The following is a 19524-nucleotide window of genomic DNA, read 5'->3' as shown; positions in this document are numbered from 1 at the left end:
CCGAAAAGCCACCGGCGAATGATGCATAATTCCCGCATATTTCCACTGGCACACAATTGCAGAATCCGCCTTTGCCCTGCAACAAATTCAAATCCCCTTGTGGTGTAGTTGGCTATCACGTTCGGCTGTAAAGGAATTTATTGATACCGAAAGGTCACCGGCTCGATTCCGGTCGAGGGGACACTTATCTTTTACATTTTTGCCAACAGCAAGCATTTCGTTTCTGTTCTTTTTTTGTTTCAGTCTCCCATCATGTCCGGCGTTTCTCTCGTTTCCTTGCAGTCGAGGCTTGATCAAGACAAAAAAAAGAGTTAAAACATTCTGGTATCATTATAGCACGCGTATTTCTCCGCCCATTATATGCCGTCAAAACCCCGTTGAACACCCCCTGACTCCAAGTAAACAACCCAAACCAAACCATCACACTCCCTAAACACCCCCCAAAGCATGCAAACACTCCACGCTCCTATCCGTCCTCCTCGCATCCGTGACATTATACCCACTAACACTAATCCTCACATACAACCCCCTCTCAATCCCACCATTCGCCACCCTCACCGTCGGCGTCTCACTCCCGCTCAGCGTATCCACCATCTTAAACCCGCACTTTGCCACCATCGGCACGACAGCATCGACAAACACCTTTGGCTCCTTTTTCGTCCTGTCCTCTATGTGGCACTCCTTGCTGCATTTATTTCCGCATGAGCTGCCTGAGCAGGACCACCGGCACTTTTGCTTGCATTTTTGGATTTGGTAGCACTCGGAGAACCAGCCGTGGATGGTGCCGGTGATGGTTTTTTGAGTGGGGGAGGGGGAGGAGGTGATGAAGTGTTGGGTCCAGGGTTGGTCGCGGATGCAGATGGAGGCGGAGGCGCCTGAGGTGGTGATGGTGAGGGCTGCGCCGATGAGGGTTGAGAGGCGGGGGCCGGAGGATGAGGAGCGGGAGGAGGCCCGGGAGGAACTGCGGCGGGGGAGGTCGAAGGTGGGAGGGGTAGGGATGCGTTGGGCGCTGTGGGTGGATGAGGCTCTTGAGGAGCAGGATGAACGAGAGGAGGAGCGGGAGTGGGAGACGATGGGGACTGCTGCGACTGCTCCGTGGGGGGCCAGGTTTGTTGGTTCACATGTAGTTGGGGCGGTGGTGGTCGTGATCTTGTCGGTGTGCTCCGTCTTTGTCTTCTCGGGTTTCTCTTTCTTGGGCAGCTTCCATGTTGCTGGCCGCTTGATGGAAAACGGAGCTGGGGTTTGGTCATACGTCGACCATGGTTTGGGAGTCTCTTTTGGCTTGGCGAACTTGCGCCAGAGAAAGTAGACCAGAAAGCCGACAGCCAACCCGCCTACAATGGCAACGGTGATGACGGCGTACCGCTTGCGATAGTGATTCTTCAGGTCCTCGAGCGCATCACCCATGATGACCTTGCTGACAGCCTTCAGACACTCCTTTGGGTACCGGTCCTCGACAGCCCAATTCCACATCTTGTTCGCATCGCAGATAACGCCCTTGACATCAACACGGGTGGTGAGCTGGCATGCGTTGTACGCAAAGTTGGGGTCATCGCAACTGGTGCAACCCAAGTAACAACCATCATATGCGTCAGTCCTCGCCAGTCGGATCCATTTGGCCTCATCATTGTCCACCGCAGCGTTCGCAACCAGATTCTGAACATATGCGACGACGGCATAGGTCCCCCCTCCCATTATGGCGGCGCCGACCAAGAGCGCAATCGGCAGTCCCAACTTGGGCAGTATCGACTCCTCTTCCTCCTCGACATCGTGGGCGTTGTCCGCGTTTTCTCTGGCCTGAGTGTCTTCATCGCGGTCCGAGTCGGAGGATGGGTCGCCGGCAATAAACGGGTTCCCGGGGTGGGGCTCCTGCTCGTCAGTGGAGCCCTTCACTTTGTCGATGATGTCCATTTCTGTTTGCCGCCAAATGACGCCAAAAATGGACGGATCGTGAACAAAACAAACCGACCTTCCGCACCAAAACTGAGCGAGAGGACGACAGAAATACCACAAAAAAAGTGGCCAAAACGACGGTGAGGCAGCCCCGAAACCTCGCATGCGACTACCGACGGCGAAATGGTTCTCGACCAGTCCGGGGATTTTCAGCTCGAACTGGGCTAACGCGGGCGCCACCAAATTTGTGGATGCTTGGTGCGGTCTTGGATCGCTTATTTCCAGTACCTGACCAATGATGACCCTTACCAGCATCTCAACGGCCTGTCCCAGAAGTCGCTTGGCTCTTTCTGATTTGGGGCACCAGGATGCAGAGGGAGGCTTTGGGATCTTAGGCCGGAACAAGCCGTGAATTCACCGACCTCATGGTGGGATGGAGCTTTTCATTACGCAGCAGCTCTTCCATCATCATGTTAGTTCACCAGTGATATGTTGGTCACGAAGGGCCTCAACACTGCTTTAAAAAAAACTTCCAGTTGGTGAGACCAACAGGTAATAATCACGTGAGGGGCGGGCCCTGGTGAGTCTCCGTTGGCCCTCATCCGGCTCGAACCAACAGCACTTGATGAAATCTTTTGCTGGGCAACATGGAAATTCACCTTGCACTTCCAACGTCATCCTCATCATGTCAACTCGATGTCCGCTTTGTACAGAGCTCTCCATCCAACACCTGTTTGAACTGACGAAACAGGAGGTTGACTTTCATGACTTCCCGTCTTCAGCATATTACAAGCATCACAAGAGTTTCAACGACCTTGAACAGTCAGCGATAAACGGCTGCGACCTTTGTCAGCTAATCCTCCACGCCTTCAAACAAAATCCCGTCGAAGAAGACCAATACTTCGGGCTCAGCAGCCAGGATGAGACCATGTCGATGTACGAGAAAGCAAAAAGCCTGGAGCAGTCGGATGTCAAGATTGCTCTCACCAGCACGTATCCATATCGTGATAATTCATCATCAATCACCATTATGGACACTCTTGCTGTGCAGGTTGGCGGTTTAATGAATATCGACTATGGCGATGACGATGTGATACAGCTTCACTACGAGATACCTATCATGCCACTGAGGTTGGTGGTACCCCGGGATCAGCCAATAACTCTGAAGAATGTACGGATTGGAATTTCCGAGCTCGACAGCGATCTTGGCTCACAAGAGAACTTTGAGATCGCGAGGTCGTGGTTACAAGAATGTCAGCAATGTCACAGATGCTGCCAGGATAACAAGGTCCCAACCCTTCCGACAAGAGTAGTCGATGTAGGGACTCCAGATAACGACTTCATAACACTCAGAGTTGTCCATTCGCACGGGTCTCAAGCTCCGTTTGTAGCGCTGAGCCACTGCTGGGGCGGGAGAATCGAGCCTGTCCTGACCACCAAAACACTGGATACGTTTACGACATCGCTCTCGTTCGACAGCCTTCCGGCAAACTTCCGAGACGCAATAACAATAACGCGAAAGCTGGGCATACAGTACCTATGGATTGACTCACTCTGCATCATGCAAGATTCCAGACAGGATTGGGAAGTCGAGTCGAAAAAGATGGCTCAGATCTACGGATCCTCTACCTTTACAATATCAGCGTTTGTATCCGAGCGCAGTACCGCAGGAATTCTCAACCCAGCCCCAACCACGGGGCCACCACCCATGTCGGTCCCTCTCACGATGCTATCGGAACAGGGTGAAGCTAGAAAGTTGAAACTGGAATGGAGGCATCCTAATGACCGCGAGGATTTGAGGAGGCTAGATATGGCCTGCGTTCTGAACTCAAGAGGCTGGACATTTCAGGAGTTTCTACTCTCGCGCCGCCACCTTATCTACGGAAGACATCAGATATACTGGAGATGCCGCGCTGGCCAGGAATCGGCTGAGGCTGGCATCCTGCCTGAAGGGGACAAGAGAGCTCACTCGGTCTTTGACGACATAACTGCGGTGCTCGACGCCAGTAACGCCTCCGACCTCTCGGCAAAGTCATTGAAAAGAAAAGACCTCTTTCGGGAGTACTACTCGCTTGTGGGAGAATACTCAAACAGGACCCTCACATTTGGGAGCGACAAGCTTCCAGCCCTGTCCGGCATCACACAAAGACTTCACGCCAGTCTGGGGGCGAGATATCTCGCCGGTCTTTGGAGCAGTGACGTTAGGAATGGGCTTCTTTGGAAGGAAGAGACGCAAATTGCCCGCCACGTCCAACCTTATCGAGCGCCGTCATGGTCTTGGGCAGTAACAGACGATACAATTCAGTGGGACGGCTACACGACGGACTACGGGCAAGGTCCATATGATCTGGAGTTGGTCGAAGCCAACGTTGAGCCAAAGAATCCCTCCAATCCTTTTGGTGAAATCATGGACGCTCGTCTAGTCCTGCGGGGCCGTACGAAGAAATTATACCGGAGTGAGCAAGTCTTCCCCAAGTCTTACTTCCCTGGCCCCAACCACGAACCCAGCATAGGTGACGGCTCTTGGGATGAGCCGGTCGACGGGTGCTCCCGAAGGAGAAATCTTGACGTTACCACTGCGCTGCTTTATATCCACGACGTGGATGATGTGGGGGATGATGCTATTATGTCTGTGTGGAGACAGTATGACTGGGTGGAAGCTACCATTGAAGAAACGGAAATCCAACCGGCGTGTTTTGATCAAAAGAACGAGTATCTGGCACTCCTGGTTAGAATAAGCTCTAAAGAGAACCCGTTCAAAAAAGATGGCACTGTGACATATAAACAGGACGACGCGAGACTCATGTGTCTGGCTCTTCGTCGTGTTGTTGGCAGGGAAGATGAGGTGTATGAGCGGGTGGGAATGCTGTGGGTTCGTGCAGATCAATGGGATGTGGGATGGATTGAGAAGTGGGAATTGCAGACAACCACTCTGGTGTAGAGCACAGTCATATTAATCTCCGCCAGGAAGAACCCGCTTCCACCTGCTGACCGGTCCATGGCACAGGTGGCTGGGGCATCGACCAAGGCCAACCATCAGAGGAGCAGGAAAACCGCGTGCGGTTCATAGTTGGGAGATGATGAGATGAGGTATTGCTTGGGAGAATAAGTGAAATTCTTCAATTGCTACACTCTAGCCTACAATATTCTCTTAGCCTAGCAGATCTGTTGCCCCCCCATGTCGCCAAGCAGCTCGCACAGCTCTGACGAATTACTTCTCAGGATCTACATCCCTCACATTGCCATCTTGGCCCTTTTCTCCTGCTGTGCTTGATACACCGATGCGTTCGGAGTCGCCAGAGTGGCTGTCTGTCCTGTTGAGCGGTCTTCCAACAGCATCGTGAGTGGCGTCCCACTCTGCCAGTTGTTCGACAGGTACTTTGATCACCTTGTGACTTTGCGCTCCGTCTTCCAGCGTCAGAACCTCCTGCCGGATGCGGTACCCTCTCAACTTGGGGAGGAGCCAGATCCAGGCGTAGTAGTAGATGCCGCAACCGAGCAAACTTTTTCCGGCCCATGTCAGCCTTTCGTTTGTCAATCAAGTGAGGAGAGCAACGGAGGAGAACTTACATCCCAGTCCCCGTAACAACATAAGTCGCATACCAAAAGCTCACATTTCCCGCGTATGGTCCGCCCTCGGGAGGGTACCAAGGCATCACAAGCAAATACGCATACACCAGGATATTAAACACCACCACTACAGTCCACGCTTTAAACTCGCCCCTTCCCAACCCGAGCTTCTTCCTCCTGTATCGGACGATGAAAAGTCCTATGCCAACCAAGATGTGAAACAGCGAAGAAGGGTAAACCTGCAAGTCAACCACGAAATTGAACGCGTCCCCTGCCGGCGGGGCCAAGATCATGATCACTGTCATGAACCACTTCACAAAGTAAGGCCCGATCGGTGTACCGAACGGTCGTGTGGTCGCCCAGAATCTAGGAAACGGCAACACGCCCTGGCGACCGCATTCGCGGATCATGCGGGAGGAGCCGATGAGGACGGTGACGAGATTGCCGAAGGAGGAGAGGGCGATGAGAAAGTTGAGTCCGCGAACTGCGTTTGAGGAGCCAAAGACTGCGGTGAAGAATAACGAGGCGGTGATTTCTTTTGCGGCGCGGAGGTCGGGGAGGGGGACGGAGGCGAAGTAAGCTACGTTGGCGAGGTTGTAGAGGACGGCGACAAGGAAGACGGAGATGAAGGTGTTGCGGCGGAGGGTTTTGATGGGATTTTTTACCTCGTTGACGACGTTGAAGGCGTTGTCGAAGCCGGTGTAGGAGAAAATGATGCGGTAGAGGGCGTTGTTTAGGCCGTAGGGGGTAGGAGGGAGGCCGTCAAATGCGTTGCGGAAGTTGGAGTGGGGGTCGGGGATGGAGGAGATGTTGCCTCCTAGGACGACAAGCCCGGCGATGGCGATGAAGATGAGGGTGAGGGTTTTGACAATGCCGATTCCGTTGGAGAAGGCGTAGGAGGCTTTGGTGTGAAAGACTACGGCTAGGAAGGCAACGGTGTACGCGGCAATGGCTACGCCTTTGAGTTCCCAAGGGGAGGGGGTGTGGCCGTTTATTCGGAAGAGGTATTGCGCGCAGACGATGGAGTTGCCGCTGCTGAAGGAAAGGACAACGTTGAGGAAGGCGAAGGCTGTTGGGAAGAGCCATCGGGGACGGGGGTAGGCTTGCTCGAGGTAGACGACTTCGCTGCCGGAACGGTTGGGGAAGTAGGAGGCGAATTCGAGGAGGACGGAGAGGGTGGAGATGGAGGTGAAGAAGCCGAGGGTCCAGTAGATCATGCTCAGCCCGACTGAGCCAGTCCCTCTAAGAATGGCGGAGGCTGTCTGCTGTCAGTGTCTCTCCAAAACCGGCGGCTAGGGGCTACTAACGGGTAGAGTAAACACCAGTCCCAATCATCTTGCTGACATTGAGGAAGATAATGGTGATTGGACCGACAGAGTACCCCAGTGGCGAGCGACTCTCCACTGGGGCTCCTGTGGCCTCCTGGTATGACGGCTGGGAGTCATTGCCTCCTTTCTCCAGCGTGTATTTGAGGCTACCGTCTGACACCTCGGCGCTGTTGACTCGGGTCAGTGCCGGCACATCCTGTGTCGTTGGCTCATCGTTGTCGTCCCGCGACCGAAAGGGTCGACGCCAGTTGAAAGACATAGTCTTCTGCCCGACAATGCGCTGTTACTCTTATTTGCTTGCAACTTCGACCGAAATCTGCAGTGTCAACAACAAAAGGTCAAGAAGCGGGGAGTCGAGAAGAGATGACGTGCCGTGGAAGCACGACTTTATCTACCCGTCTGCTCGTGAGACAATCCACGTCGTACTGCAGTTCATTTAGATGGGGATGGAGCAACCTTAAGTGGTGGACTGTTCCAGTCGAGCAGCTTGGTGAGACATTCCGCATTCTTCACACGTGTATGCGAGCGTCAGATACCTGGCTCATGGCATCACTTTGTATTGCAGCTTGTGTTCTCGAATGTTGCGTCGAGCAGTGATAACTTCCTCCGTGCGACTTTCCTTATCGGTCCCTTGTTTGTGTCGTGGTATTATCTCCCGACTTGGATGGTACCCGTTGCAGTGCGAGCTTCTGTTGCGGTTTTCCCGGCCTTGGCTCTCTGGCCATGGTAGTTGGACGGCAGATCATCCGTCCAGAACTTGACAGTTTTTTTCGCCGAGCAAAACCGACGGGACTTTGCCTGCCAATACGGGCAGGAGAATTGCGATTGCAATTTTGCGGAGCTGTCTGGATGGCTGTCGCTCATTGTTGGCGAGGATAACGCCATCGGGTGAGCTCGCATTTCAGTGGTAGGATAAAACCTGGGGACCCTATATCTGACGGGAGGAAGCGGGGTGGGAAAAAATGCAGCATGGTAGGACGGGGATATCAGAGAGCTGAACAGCATCTTGTAGAATCTGGTCTGTAGTTGCAACCTGCATACCTATGGTGGCTGATATTCATCGACTAAAAAGCTTGCCAGCGCCTCTTCCGCCATCTTGCGTGCGCATGGTACCGTATTGGTTTGAAGCGTCTGCTTTGGGTTGCTCTTTCGTGGGGGGTTCTGTCATGGACAGTGAACGGTGCCAATTGTGCTGATATTGGATGCCCAACCAGCTGTGATTTTTGCACCCCGGGTCGGCGGTTGGTACTACCTGCCAGATTAGGCATTCATCTTCCATCGCTCGTCATTATGCTTGCCAAAGATGTGATCTTTCGTGATGCCCACTTCCATTCTTGATCCTACCGATACTAAAGCGACTGAAGACCTGCTATTGTGGCTTGATGCCGAAAGTTGATGCCTCTGTTGCCAAAGGCCTCACGAGGGAACCAACATGCGCTGACTTGCTTGGACAAGTCTATGCCACCCTTTTGCCACCAGACCCTTCCCACCTGGATTATTATCCCTGCCGGTCGCAATCGGTGGCTCAAGAGGAAAGACGGTATTTTCAGGCTTGACGTCCTTGTACACCCTATCCCACTTGTTCCTCAGAGGTTCAGGTATCTCCCAAGCATACTCTGGATCACGGAGCCAGATCCGAATCAGATGACGTCTGTGTTTGTTAGCATCATTGTGAATACTCGGTCAAAAGATCAACTTACTGTTTCTCTTTAGAATCCTGAAAGCTTGCACGGCCGTGAAACAAGCCGAAATTGTTGATGTACTGGATGTCTCCCTGGCGAAAGTCAAGAGAGAGCGCATACTTCTCCGCTGTGAAGTGCAGCGCATCCAAAGCCTCGGCTTGTGCTTCGGTGAGGGGTGGGATGTTGGCTGAGCGAGGGAGGCCCAAGTATCCGGTAAAGGTTCGTCGTGAATAATGGAGAATCACACGTTCTGGGGTGGTATCTTTGGCCGGCTCGTGGTACAGTAACGGAGCATGCCAGTAAGGGATATCTATCTTGCCGAATCTGGAGGACATTAGCTCCATGAAACAAGGAGTTAGAAGAGCGCAAACTCACGTATCCGCTGCCCAGTATTCTGACAGCGTGTGGATAAGATCGGGCCGAGTGGCAGCCAGCTCATTGTACACCTTCCAGCTGCTCGACAAGTAGCTCTCCCCTCCTCCAACACCCTCAGCGAGGCAAAGCAATGCAACAACGTCACCAATATCTGTATGAAAGGCTTGTTTAACATTGGTGTAGGCTGGAGCTCCGATCTTGCTGCCATCCACCACTGAGGTCATGTCTTTCACGTGGGCCAGAGCAACATCAACTCCGGTATCCAGAAAGGATTGTCGACCACGGACAGGTGCAATGTGACAGGAGATCCCGGCGTACATGATGATGTTTTCTTCTCGAGTGTGGCTCGCCACAGGAACACCGCGGATCACTTTGAACCCGTGGCCCATGTGTATCTCCTTGGAGATGTCTCGTAGAGTCTTGTGGAGATTGGGAAGCGGGAAGGTGTCTTGGTTGATGAATCCGAGTCCCAGGTTCTGAGCTTTGAAATGCCGGAGAGCTGATTCGATCTCGGTCAGGTCATCGGTCGTCAAGGTGTAGTTCCAGTCGTACTTCTCAGCAAGGTCTTTCCCATCCCAGACAAGATCATTTTGAATTTGCTGTGGAAAGCCACTTGGCAGGTCTTTTGGTAATTTTTCGGTCTGCAATCGACGCTGGGTTCTAGCAAGGTAATTGTCGTAGTCGAGGTTGTAGCTGATATCTGGCGGACCATGAGGTCCAGTTACAAGTGTTTTCGTCATCTCGCCTGGGATATTCAGTCTGAGAGAATTCCTAACGGTTGCAGACGACAGCAAGGTGGTTGCCTTTTCAGCTCCAGGAAGACTGTGGCGGAGGGCATGCGCCGAGAAGCAACTTCAGCTTTATCCCCTCATTTCCACGTCTGGAAAGCCAATCATCTCGGTTGGCCCCACATTTGACGTTTGCTCATGACTGCACGTTGTGTACAGCCTTACGACTACCCGAGCTAGCGACAATGCCAAGTAGGTACTTGGATATTCTGAGGATTCCAGGCTTCAGACCATGGAATACCAGCATGGAAGTTGCACTTAAGCGCCGACGTGGTCACTGTCGAGGCCACCACCCGCGCCTGTCCCTTCGCCGTACCCAATCCCTTCCAGCGTCACGATGGTCACTAGGTGTAGGGAGTCAACAAAAGCCCGCCTTTTCACCAGATTTACACTTGGGTTTGCTCTTAAGGTTGGTTTTCTTACTGTTTACTTTTACGCTGGACAACCAACAACAACACTGTATTATCAATTTTGTCAATCAATTTCCCTGCCTTTTGGCCTCATTTTTCGCCGGCAGTGACTTTACTAGGGCACCGTCCTACACTAAGACGTGGCGTACTGCGCGCTAAAATCTGTTAAATTGCCCGACTTTGGTTTTATCAATCTACTGAACGGTTGATTTTCTTCAAAAGTCATTGAGCCTCCTTTTGGTAGGTTTATTTCTGAAACTTTTGCTCTTCGCGCTCGTTTATTCTTTCAAATTGTACAATGGATTATCTATATATGGCACCCATATCTCCCAACTTGCAATCACCATTGACGGCGAGAAAAGGATAGTTTTTTTTATACGACTGAGTCTTTTGAGACGAGTGGATATGAATCAGACTACAGTGACGAACTAGGGGATGCCGAACTCCTTCGATTCCAGAAATCAAAACTGATCAAACCCGATGCGTCCCATCATCCGGAAGTTTTGAAGTGCCTTCTCCAAGCCGAATTCGAGTATTCCGTTGCGAGACAACTCACAGAGCATGAACTGAGATTTTGGAACGTACAGGAGTTGAACCAGACTCTGAGGCTCGTTGATGCCACGGTGGATGACATTCGGTTTCGCAGACTAAAGTCTTTCGAGGTTGTTTCATCGTTGCCGAGCAGGATAGGACGAGGAAGAGTCCATTTCAATCCATCATACTTTGTTAAATCAAAGTGGAAACAGATCCAAGAGTCAGCCGACACGCTGGGCGCCCTATGCGTTAACAAGGACGGCGACCTCCGCATTGTGCCTCCAGGTGGTTATGCAGCGTTGTCTCATGTGTGGGCAGAAGGTCTTGGATCAGATGAGACAAATGGAGGGTTTCACCGGAGCTTGGTGGTACAGTTGTTTGACAAGCTGGCACACCGACATCGAGTGGTTGTAGATTGACAGCTTGGCTATTCCGGGCACCGGACATCAGCTGGATCCACGCGGAGGCCGAGATGAAATCCAGACTTATCAATGCTATGGCGAATATCTACCGCCAGGCGAAGCAGGTGGTCATCGTTGATGCTTTAGCTCTGCGACTGTGGTCAAACGATCCCGCCAATCCCGGCGTAGTCCTTGGCTTCGGCAGTAAGTTGTCTCCATATAAGAATTAAAATTAGTCCCAGTAAAGAACACTAACTGGAATGAAGAGGATGGTTAACACGCGTCTGGACCTATCAGGAAATCAAGCTCGCTGGAGATGTGATTGTTTTAACTTGTAAGTGATTGGTTTGGTTCACCGATGTATTCATTTGCCTCAAAGCAAGAGAGGGGCCGTTCACACTGGCCCAGGCTTTTCTACATCTACAGCGACATGGCAACATTCCCGTGCGACTTGCAGATATCGTTGTCGGGTGTACAAAAAGGGAGGCCGGCGACATTAGTAACAACGCCCGTGCTCTCTTTCCGGTGATCGGACTCGAATGGGAGCACGGCTTATCGATCGATGACGGGATGAGAAAGATTTACGAGGCCCGAAGACACGAGGCGGTGAAAATGGTTCTATAACATGGCCCACCAAGGGCGACATATCCTGCATGGGCTCCAGCCTGGCTTAACCAAATGCGAAATGTCGACCGCGAAGTAGGCAACCAGAGATGGGAAACTAGGGGACTGGTCGGTTTACGGCGCACTTATAAGGTTCATTGCTGCAGTGAAACTGCGGAACGCGAATATGAACTGACGGTACAAGCGGAGCTGCACTGCAAATCCCTCATTTCAGCATATGCAAGTGCCGAGGAGAACAGGGACAGCATCTCGTTGTTTTCTACTCTCATTATAGTTGTTTAGACCTTTTACGAACTTGACATACAGGGTACCTGGCTGGTCCTCCAGCATGTCAGGAGACCAAAGAGTCGGCTTTCCTGGTTTTCCTGTGGCCCCTGACCCGTGTAGAAGGAATCCAGAGTCTGTTTTTTGCGTTGTCGACTGTTATTTGGCAGGCTTCTAGGTATGCTATCCTGGTGGGTTGGGACAATGTTCCTGTGTCTTCCTAGCGGAAGACTGTCCTTTGCCTCGGAAGCTTCATTATACTACTTCATATACACGTGTGCCGCTAGTCCCAAAACTCCATAGAGCATTCCAACCGCACCCGTCCAGACTTCTTCTTTTAATGGTGCCGCGTGTAGCTGTCCTAGGCAATACTGCCCCGGGGATTCTCGTGGTAAAGTACCCACTCGACCCTTTAAGATAGATTTCCGAGTTGATAGTGGAAAGCTTTGCTCGGTTTGATGAAAAGTGTAGACAGACCCAACCCTGTTTTTTCCTCGTACGCACATCCTTGTCCACCAAGAGCCCGATCCGAGTTTGGTCAAGCGAAGTCAGGAATTTGTTGGTGACAACCTACGCTGTTCCCCTTTTGACAGCTTTCTTGAACAAAAATAAAACACCAGGAAACCCTGGGCACGCAAGATACAACGCTTCAGCAGGGCCCTGCCCACTGCACCAAAACAAAAACTAAGCTTAGTGACGGGAGGCTTGCAAAGACCCGAGCGAGGGTGGCGTTTTTTTTTTGTGCCCTCAAAGAGGGCACCAAAACAACTATAGGAATCAACATTGCTATTTGATTCTCAACTTCAAGGCTTCAATGGCAAGGTTTAGTAACAAGAGGATAGACTTGGTTGTCAAGATGCGTTATCTAGGATATACGACGAAGAGGGCGAAAGCTGTAGATTGTATATCCACCAAGCCACTGAATACCCTCAAGAATGACCTGGGCGCAAAGACCCTACTTTCTCTTATTCTCCCCAAGTAATATCTGATCATATCTAGCTCCTCACCCACCCTCCTCACCATCTGTGCCGTCATGTCCTTCTCGCTTGGTTATTCGGCTTCCCCTTCTCGGAACCAACTTTCTCAGCCTCATATCCTGCAGTATTAGTCTCTCTCCTCCACAAACAATCAAACGTCTTCCAAGGCCGAGACCCTACACACAGACCAACGCTGTTCATCAGGGTCCATCCGCCCACGTCGCCCCGCAGCGGAAGAGGCAATGAGGGAACCTTCAGGGGTGGCACGTGAGAGGAGCTAACCCCCAACAGGAAGCGTCCTTAGGTAACGCCGCCGGCCATGATTGGACGCCAAATCTCAAAGCAGAATGCGGCCGGGCGCGTATCTCGCCCGGTGCAGCTTCGTCCTCTCACTTGCATGACCGTACACTATCTTCTCACAACATACAGGACAGACTCCATCTTCACTGCACTCTTCCCGCGGTGGATTCCCTCTCCAGACGGACGATATGGAGCGTTTTTCATCACATCTGATAGTGCAGAAAGGAAACTATCCGTGATTTAGCCAATGATGCCTGTCAAGTGTTTGGTCCTCGACCCGTTGACCCCCGCATTCCGGGCCTCATCGGCACCGGACCGTTGCATTCAAGATCGGGGTCAAGCGACAAGCCAAGGGAAGCCAATGCGCATTGTTATCAAACAAAGAGTGTCGTGCGTCCAAGTCTCGAGATAAGGAAACAAGAAGGATATTAAGAAAACAATCGACAGTAGTTGTATAATCGAGATGCAGTTTCATCAAGATCGACATATGACGATAGCCTGCCTGCGACACCTTCATTGAACGAATCAAACAGAAAAGGGGGGAACCATCCGGAAGCACAGCAAGCCTGGAATTCGCCAATAAAGAGATGACAGGATATTCCGGACCATTTCTGGACCAATGAGTGATGGTGGGTGAGGTCTGGAAAGAGATTCTGCATGTACCAGGCAGCATGCGGCACTCGCTGATAAGGTGAGGTCGACGGCGTTCCCCGCACTTGTCTTGGGTGTGTCTCTGCCGCTAAGCGCAGGAGCCAGACCGGAAAGGAGCACCTTGATGGGTTGGGGAAGATAAGATGAATGAAAGAAATACGTCTGGCGATATCCAGCATAAAAAGAAATCGCAGAAATGGCGGATATACGCTCTCAAAAGAGGGACGAAGAGAAACAAGTTTTGAACAGATCGTGACATGCTCGCCGGTGCCGGATCGGCTCGCAAAAGCAGTGTCTCTGATGCTGCCCGCTTGCTGCTGCAGGAAACATGGGAGGGGTGGGTGCAGCGCTACGGCATGCCAAATTTGGGGGGTAGCAGCGCATCGTCCAGGGCTGGAAAAGGTATGAGATGAGAGGTCTGGCCTGACTGACCTCCCCCTCAATACCAAGTTTTTGCCACCGCGTGTAAGTGAATACGTGAAAACTCTGAGGCCCTGCTGTTTTTTGACCCAGACTAAAGGAGACGGAATACACACTTGGGAGCCATTAACCCACAAGATATGCACACTGAACAACAACAACACCAGCCCATCATGGGCGACCCCGAGATGGAACAGACAGATGAGACAACATCTCTCCTCACCACACAACAGAAGCCAGGATATGTGACATTTCCAGAATCCCACCATGAAGACTCATGGCGGCCTTCCGCGGGCTTCTGGTGGATCGAGACAGGTACGCAAGGCTGGTGAAGAGGAAAAAGAATGTCCCAGCTAACCACTATTTGACCAGCTCTATGGGCAAATGTCTTTCTCTCTGGCTTCGATGGGACTATCACCGCCTCAACATATGCCGCCATCAGCTCCGACTTCGGTGCAGCCAACAATGCCGCCTGGCTAACGACTTCGTACCTCATCACCAGTACAGCATTCCAGCCTCTCTACGGCCGCTTCTCTGATATGTTTGGGCGGCGAATCTGCTTCTTCATCTCCACCCTGACCTTCATGATTGGGTGTTTTGGCTGTTCTATGGCGCAGACAATCTTGACACTAGATATCATGAGGGCTGTGACAGGCTTTGGCGGCGGTGGGCTGATCACAATGGGTGAGTCTTGTGCCCCTTTCTCAGACGCTCGAGCGGTCGTGCACCCTGAGACACAGTTACTGACGTTATCTCCAGCAACTGTCATCAACTCCGACATGATCCCCTTCAAACAGCGCGGCATGTACCAGGCTATGCAAAATATCCTCGTTGGTTTTGGCGCAGTCTTGGGCGCTTCGCTCGGAGGCTCGATCACTCAAGCCATTGGCTGGAGATGGTGCTTTCTGCTGCAGGTTCCAGTCTCTTTCTTCGCCCTCGTGGTGGGTTATTTCGTGTTGGAGAATCCTGCCTGCATGGTTCCTCAACTCATCCCTCTCTCCACCACACAACGTGTTCGCTCGGCGATCAAAAGGCTGGATTTGTCGGGCTCGCTGTTTCTCGTGGGTGGACTGCTCCTCCAGCTTCTGGGCTTGACGCTTGGCGGCAACGAGTACCCATGGGCTAGCTTTCCGGTAATCTCTTCGCTGGTCGGAAGTGCCGTACTATTGTTCCTGTTCGTGGAAGTCGAAGCCAACACCAAGGCCATCCCCATGATCCCACTTCGCATGTTGAAGGGTTGGCAGCCGATCGCGGTTCAACTGACCAACATATTCTCCGGCATGACCTCGTATGCTGTGAGTCCTCATCTTCCCCGAATATCTGGCACACTTGCTGACGCTCGCCCAACAGTACATGTTTATGGTCCCATTGTATTTCCAGGCTGTTCGTGGTGATTCTCCATCGGCGGCCGGTCTCCGGCTTATGATCCCGGCACTCGCGACCCCAGTTGGAGGTGTTGTTGCCGGGTGGTCGATGCAGCGCGGTATTAAGCTCTCGTACAACGTTCGGCTGGGCACGGCCATGATGCTCATTGGGAATCTTCTTGCGCTGTCGATGGGCACGACGGGGGCTCGGTGGAAGGAGTTCTTCTACTTGATACCTGCTAATCTCGGTCTTGGTCTGACCAACCCCAGCGTTCTGTTTAGCTTCATCTCTTTCTGGGAGCACAGAGGTAAGAAATACAACAAGGCTGAAGGAGATTAAGTTGCTAACCGTCCACAGAACAAGCCGTTGCCACCTCTACGGTGTATCTGATTCGGTCTATGGGGACCATTTATGGCGTGACTGTCACGGCTGCCATCGTCCAGAATATGTTGTTGGCGGGCCTTCCCGACGCTCTTGGTGACAACGCCAGTGAAGAGGTTCGTATTTGGAGTTCCCGACGTTGGTTAGATGCAGGTGACTGACAAGTGGTGTGGTGGCACAGCTGGTTGAGAGGCTGCGCAAGTCGCTGTTCGCTATTGGGGAGCTGTCACCCACCCAACAGCTGGCCGTCAGAGCATTGTACTGTGACGCCCTGAAAATAGCCTTTGCGGCTTCGAGCGGCCTCGCGTTGCTCGCGTTTGCCTTTTCGTGGGCGCATAGAACGGGATCGATGCAGAAAAAGGCGTAATGGCGATCCGTGTCAGTGTTGGGCGTTGACGGCGTTTGGGGGTTATAGGTGACGTCTTGGCTGCTCGATTGGTGGTGATCATGCCGGCGTGTTCATACATACATTCAAAGATAGAACAAATAGAAAAGATGGTATCGACCAAGGAAGAGTGTGAGGCAACGCCACTACCCTCCATGATTGCGGCAGATGATGGCATATTTGGGGGAGAAGGAAGACAACAGGGAGAAGAGCGTCGGTGCCGGTCGGGCAATGGCGTCGTTCCTCCCTCCCTGGCGTCCCAATCGTCAGCCCTCCTCAAAATTGCGTGCGCGCTTGTTGCACCCCCGCTCATGGCGTGCGACTGCCCAACAACACCTTCCAATTTGATGTTGAGATAAGGCAATGACGCTCTGATTAAGTCTCTTATCTCACTCTGATGAAGTCTGATATGTCAAAAACGATGTGGATTGCGGAGGGCAGAAAGATCAACATCGAGCAGTTGACATGACCAGCCGAACCCTAACCCTGCCTGTCTCACCATGTTTACCCCCTGAGTTCACCCCTAAAGCAAACATGGAATATACAATGACCCTGGTAAACACAAAAGTACAATTGAAGATTTGTATTAAATTTTACGTCATTTTACTACCAACGTCAATAAACCAACAGCGCTTAAAACTCCGAGTCGGGATCCTCCCTTACCAAATCGTTCCGATCGAAATCCGCCCCAACATCCGTCTCCCACAACTTGGCAAAGAAATCCTCCATATACTTGCACCTCGCACTACAAGTGTGATACGATCCCAGATCCATCCCAAACCTCGGATCCATCCAGCTATCCCAGTAACAAAAGTAACTGCTCGTCCTCTGGCTCCCCGCCTTCTGCGTCGTCTTGTACATCTGCATCGCGAACCAAATCCCATCCCACCCCTCCCACCCATCCTTCTTTGTCAGTCTCGTCTTGTTCAAATCCGCACCCGCATACAACCTGTGCCGCACCCATGTTTCCACCTTCCACTCAACATGCAAGTAATCCAACCTCTGGAGAATAGGTGCCCAACTGTTAAAATCCAAAATGCGCGTTGACGGGCCGCTGGGGTAGTGGTAACAGGGTATATCATTCATCCTGGCGAGCGCTTCCCTCAAATTGGAGTTGATCTTGAAGTCGTGCACAAGGTTGATCTTCCTCACCGCAAGCCCAAAGTCTGCCGGCAAGAAATGCAACGGATCAAGAAAGTGCTCCCAGTTGACCTTGATCTCAAACGTGTTGATCCCGTAGAAAATTCTAAAGGTCTCGAGATGGATCGTCTTGGAAGTAAACATGATCTGGTTGTCACACGGCGGGATGTTCATGCTTACTGTAATCAACGGCGCGCCGGCTCCAAGCTTGATCAGCCTGGCATGACAGGTCAAGAGCTCCTTGTAGATCAAGAAGCGGATGTCATACGGAAACGCCATGATGAAGTTCTCTCCGCCGTGTCTTCGGAACCGGCCGCTAAAGATATGCCCGGCGCCAAACTTTATTCTTTTAACGTGGCCAGTTCGGTGGAGGTCTGGTTTATTGTAGTAGAGGTTTGATACTCCCGACGCGTTGTCCTCTTCGATGACAAACGACTGGCGCTGGCGTTGGGCCCAGTCAGGGCTTGGAGCTTTGTATTGGTAGGAGGCTGCCAGGTTCGCATTGCCGGTCATGCGCCGGAGGGTAGGGTTTCTGGATGGTTCTGGCTCGCTAGAGCTGGCAGAGGAAGAGGGGAGTGTCGGTGCATATTCTCCGGCAGAGGCTCTGTTCCTGCTGGCTTGGGGAGAGTGCCGGTTGATTCCCTGGTTCACGAGCGGACGGTACGGGTGATAGGTTCTTCCACTGCTCGTGCTCTGGTCCGGCGTGCTTTGGCTTTGAAGTTGTTGCTTCTCCGTCCCAGTCCAGGTCAGCTCGCCGTCTACCTCCTGCTGGCTTCTCTCAATTTGGCTGTTCTTTAAGCCCAGTCTGTCCTTCGCCTTCTGCCACAACCTCAGCATCTTGGCCGATGGTGGGGGTGCATCATCAACCACCATTGGCTCCTGGTCAATGGGAGCATCCCAGTCAATCTGCGGGAGCTGGACAGGCACACGTGGAGGGTCAGGTCTGGCAGAGGTCTCCGGCTGCCAGTCTAAATCCATCCGGTTGACAGACATGCCTCCAAACGCGCTAGTCAATTGACTGACCTTCTCGCGTTCTTCCCGAGCCTTTGCCAAAAGGGCCTGCCTGTCCAAAATCCCCGCGGTATTTCTTGTACCCGTAGGTCTCAAAATCTTTCTTGCTGCCCGCGCTGCAATAGGTGACGCGTGCTCCTCCTCATCCGAGTCCTGTCTCTCTTTATCCATATCATCATCATGAATCCATTGCGTTGGCGTAGCTGGTGCGGCCGTACCACCCCGAGGGGGCGAGGTAGGGTCATGGTATGTCTGTCTGCCAGCCTCATCCACACGTCGTCTGTTGGCATGAGGTGCAAGGGGCATCGAGCCCCCTTCCCTTTGTCGTTTATTGCCAGCGGCAATAGCCTGCTCCTTGGGTGTCTGAGGTGGTGGGCCCGTCGAGGGCCCGGGAGTGATACCAACACCGACGATAGGAAGGTTAGGCGTCTGCCTCGAAAACAGCCTTCGATTCGCAGGTGGCCTGTACCGTACTGGTCTACCCTGGCGACTGTTGTAGGTCGGCGAGCTGTCAGGGTCGTCACTATCAGCTGGAATTCCGGAGGGTCGCTTCCCAGTCGGTCGACGACGCCTTCCGGCCGCCGGCTTCTGATCCTCGGGGGTCGTATCAATGTGGTCTGAATTCTTTTCACCCCATCCCGATGTCGACTCTGCGAGCCCGAACTTTCCGGATTGATGTGCTGGAGCTTCAGGCATTTTCACTTCGATGTCTCAACTCAATATCACTTGTCCGATGATGACTGAATGTATCTTACATGATGTTTGAGGGTTGAGAATAAACAGTGGTTGGATTTATTAGAGATAAGAAAACCTTAACGTGGAATTGATAGTGAACAAAGACCCGGTGTTTTTGTTCGAGCCTCTCGACCTCTAGCTACACAAAGGGAGACGAGTTCAAGCGTCTGCATTCAGACTCGGCCTCAAAGAAGCTCGCAGTCACAAAGGGTGGGGCAGCTCAATTGTTAATAACAGAGCTGGAATGAAGTCTTGCAATATCAATCAAAACACAAGAAACTCTGTTGCGA

The 19524-nt window shown here is 52.2% G+C and overlaps 7 protein-coding genes and 1 non-coding gene across 8 annotated transcripts; 3 read left to right on the top strand and 5 right to left on the bottom strand.

Moving 5' to 3' along the window:
* Positions 1-93: 93 nt before the first annotated feature.
* Positions 94-181, bottom strand: QC763_0061700. Its single transcript has one exon. It is a non-coding gene; the product is annotated as a tRNA-Tyr (tRNA).
* Positions 182-366: 185 nt separating this feature from the next.
* QC763_401255 (uncharacterized protein) lies at positions 367-2315 on the bottom strand (the record flags this gene model as incomplete). The annotated part of the gene is made up of 2 exons (XM_062911749.1): positions 524-2315; positions 367-388 (listed from the first exon to the last, which is right to left on the bottom strand). Exons 1-2 carry the CDS (start codon positions 2206-2208, stop codon positions 367-369), a joined length of 1707 nt encoding a protein of 568 aa, XP_062765335.1. The 5' UTR covers positions 2209-2315.
* A 263-nt stretch (positions 2316-2578) lies between these two features.
* QC763_401250 (uncharacterized protein) lies at positions 2579-4834 on the top strand (the record flags this gene model as incomplete). Its single annotated transcript, XM_062911748.1, has 1 exon — positions 2579-4834. The coding sequence occupies one exon, from the start codon at positions 2579-2581 to the stop codon at positions 4832-4834; it is 2256 nt and encodes a 751-aa protein (XP_062765334.1).
* A 128-nt stretch (positions 4835-4962) lies between these two features.
* On the bottom strand, positions 4963-7050 carry QC763_401240 (uncharacterized protein; the record flags this gene model as incomplete). The annotated part of the gene is made up of 3 exons (XM_062911747.1): positions 4963-5396; positions 5464-6721; positions 6771-7050. The coding sequence occupies 3 exons, from the start codon at positions 7048-7050 to the stop codon at positions 5105-5107; spliced, it is 1830 nt and encodes a 609-aa protein (XP_062765333.1). The 3' UTR covers positions 4963-5104.
* A 1157-nt stretch (positions 7051-8207) lies between these two features.
* Positions 8208-9684, bottom strand: QC763_401230 (uncharacterized protein; the record flags this gene model as incomplete). The annotated part of the gene is made up of 3 exons (XM_062911746.1): positions 8849-9684; positions 8492-8797; positions 8208-8442 (listed from the first exon to the last, which is right to left on the bottom strand). The coding sequence occupies exons 1-3, from the start codon at positions 9586-9588 to the stop codon at positions 8208-8210; spliced, it is 1281 nt and encodes a 426-aa protein (XP_062765332.1). The 5' UTR covers positions 9589-9684.
* Positions 9685-11052: 1368 nt separating this feature from the next.
* Positions 11053-11605, top strand: QC763_401225 (uncharacterized protein; the record flags this gene model as incomplete). Its single annotated transcript, XM_062911745.1, has 2 exons — positions 11053-11185; positions 11439-11605. The coding sequence occupies 2 exons, from the start codon at positions 11053-11055 to the stop codon at positions 11603-11605; spliced, it is 300 nt and encodes a 99-aa protein (XP_062765331.1).
* A 1664-nt stretch (positions 11606-13269) lies between these two features.
* On the top strand, positions 13270-16515 carry QC763_401220 (uncharacterized protein). Its single transcript, XM_062911744.1, has 6 exons — positions 13270-14532; positions 14590-14901; positions 14977-15512; positions 15568-15889; positions 15940-16079; positions 16145-16515. The coding sequence occupies exons 1-6, from the start codon at positions 14358-14360 to the stop codon at positions 16328-16330; spliced, it is 1671 nt and encodes a 556-aa protein (XP_062765330.1). The 5' UTR covers positions 13270-14357; the 3' UTR covers positions 16331-16515.
* A 466-nt stretch (positions 16516-16981) lies between these two features.
* On the bottom strand, positions 16982-19195 carry QC763_401215 (uncharacterized protein; the record flags this gene model as incomplete). Its single annotated transcript, XM_062911743.1, has 1 exon — positions 16982-19195. The coding sequence occupies one exon, from the start codon at positions 19193-19195 to the stop codon at positions 16982-16984; it is 2214 nt and encodes a 737-aa protein (XP_062765329.1).
* Positions 19196-19524: the final 329 nt, after the last annotated feature.

This window comes from Podospora pseudopauciseta, chromosome 4 (assembly GCF_035222475.1).
Source record: "Podospora pseudopauciseta strain CBS 411.78 chromosome 4, whole genome shotgun sequence".
NCBI classification, from domain to species: Eukaryota; Fungi; Ascomycota; class Sordariomycetes; order Sordariales; family Podosporaceae; genus Podospora; species Podospora pseudopauciseta.
This window is presented reverse-complemented; position numbering and strand designations above follow the sequence as displayed.

Excerpts from the sequence above, each read along its gene's own strand:
- QC763_401220 (XM_062911744.1), top strand. The coding sequence starts at position 14,358 with ATGCACACTGAACAACAACAACACCAGCCCATCATGGGCGACCCCGAG. Across the intron at positions 14,533-14,589 it reads CTTCTGGTGGATCGAGACAG|CTCTATGGGCAAATGTCTTT; the intron begins GTACGCAAGGCT and ends CTATTTGACCAG. Across the intron at positions 15,890-15,939 it reads CTCTTTCTGGGAGCACAGAG|AACAAGCCGTTGCCACCTCT; the intron begins GTAAGAAATACA and ends AACCGTCCACAG.